This window comes from Cynoglossus semilaevis, chromosome 6 (genome assembly GCF_000523025.1).
Source record: "Cynoglossus semilaevis isolate Cse_v1.0 chromosome 6, Cse_v1.0, whole genome shotgun sequence".
NCBI lineage: Eukaryota > Metazoa > Chordata > Actinopteri > Pleuronectiformes > Cynoglossidae > Cynoglossus > Cynoglossus semilaevis.
The window spans coordinates 1,458,168-1,459,774 of record NC_024312.1 but is presented as its reverse complement, the minus strand read 5'-3'; the positions used below and the strand labels follow the sequence as shown (position 1 = coordinate 1,459,774).

General features: G+C 46.3%; 1 protein-coding gene across 1 annotated transcript in view; it reads left to right on the top strand.

The window, feature by feature from the left end:
* The window catches only part of ripor1 (RHO family interacting cell polarization regulator 1), a 16,262-nt gene that overhangs the window by 4,173 nt on the left and 10,482 nt on the right, over positions 1 to 1,607 (top strand). Inside the window, 5 exon segments of the mRNA XM_025055939.1 lie at positions 588 to 711; positions 879 to 890; positions 892 to 1,041; positions 1,396 to 1,474; positions 1,583 to 1,604. Coding sequence (XP_024911707.1) covers positions 588 to 711; positions 879 to 890; positions 892 to 1,041; positions 1,396 to 1,474; positions 1,583 to 1,604 — 387 coding nt within the window.

Below are 1,607 nucleotides of genomic sequence, written 5' to 3'. Positions count from 1 at the left end.
ATTAAAGAGGAAACTGGTTGGAGCCAGAGTTTGTGCTGACTTTTCACCTACACTGTTTGTTGACCCCCAGACTCCTCTCTGTCTCTCTCCCTCTCTCTCTCTCTCTCTCTATGATCAACTTGTCATGTGACTTCCATGCTCAGCGCTCCTTCCATCCCTGTGATGTGGTGGAACTCACCCTCAGGATTATCTCCCTTTGTTCAATTTCCTGTCAGGAGAACCAGTTACATCTGACTTCCCCTAGAATTGTGACATTTCCTGTCCAAGTGGGGGGTGAAGGGGAATGGGGGGGGTGGCCTGTCATCTCGTGCAGGCTGTTCAGCTGTGGGGAGAAACAGGATGCAGCAGTGTGGATGGGTCACAGTAGAAAACTGTGTTTTCACTTGACAATAATCAACCACTGACTTGATTGACAAATGATTGATCCTGACAAAGAACTAATTCATGTTTTTCAGTGTAAAGCAATCGTAAACGTGAGGTCTGCCCCCTTGTGGAGCAGTTTTATATGGCTTATTTATTGCATGAAAAACAATTGTGATGTTGGTTTTCAGTTAGGAGTTCATGAATCAGGTGTGTTCTGTCTTCAGGGAGTCCGTCCAGAACTCTGTCCACCATGTCTCTGTCTGCTCGTCCAGTCAGACGCCTCACCTCCAGGTCCATCACTAGGAGCCAGAGTTTCACTGGAGTCAACAGCTACGACCGGCCCTACAGGTACACCCATGGTCACCCATGGTCACCCATGGTCACCCATGGGTGACCATGGTCACCCATGGTCACCCATGGTCACGTGTTTGTAGTGTGACCATGTTGACCGTAGTTGAACTACAGCAGGACATTATTAAAGTTCACCTGTTTCAACACAACACTGACTGTTACAGGAACCTGTCGGTGCAGCACACCAGGTGTCGCGCCAGGTGCCAGCAGGAAGACCAGCAGAGCTAGCAGGATGTTCACCATGTCCATCAAGTCCAACCCACCACCGAAAGTTCCACAACCAGAGAGAGTGGATCAGGTCTACGAGGCCCTGCAGAAAGGCCTTCAGTCAGTATACCTGTGTACTCTGTGTACTCTGTGTACTCTGTGTACTCCAAAACTATTGCTCTGTGTTGTTTTAACGGCACGGTCGGCTTTTTGAGGAAAGAAAAGTGACGAAGGGACTGTGAATCATTTCACTGGTCTGTGGAACTGTTGATGGAACCGAAAGTTCTAGTTTATGATTGAGAGATCGAGAGAAGACAAGATATTTGTGACAGTGTTTACAGTAGTAATTACTTCATACTTTAGTCCTCGGTTTTACCAGACTGTATGTATATATGTACGTCTACACAGTACCTGTCTGTGTGTATAGTGTGTATAGTGTGTACACCATTGATGTGTGTGTGTGTGTGTTCTCAGGTCATACCTACAGATTCATCAGACTGACCTGGACAGCCTCAGTCGACAGATGAAAGAGTCTAAACGGAACTCCAGACTGGTGGGTTTCTTATTTATTATTGTTTATTGTTATAATTATTATTAAAGGAAGTTGAATTAGCTGGAAGAACAGACAACACTGACGGTGCATTTCAACTTTCTTCCACAGGGTTTCCTGTACGAGCTGGACAAGG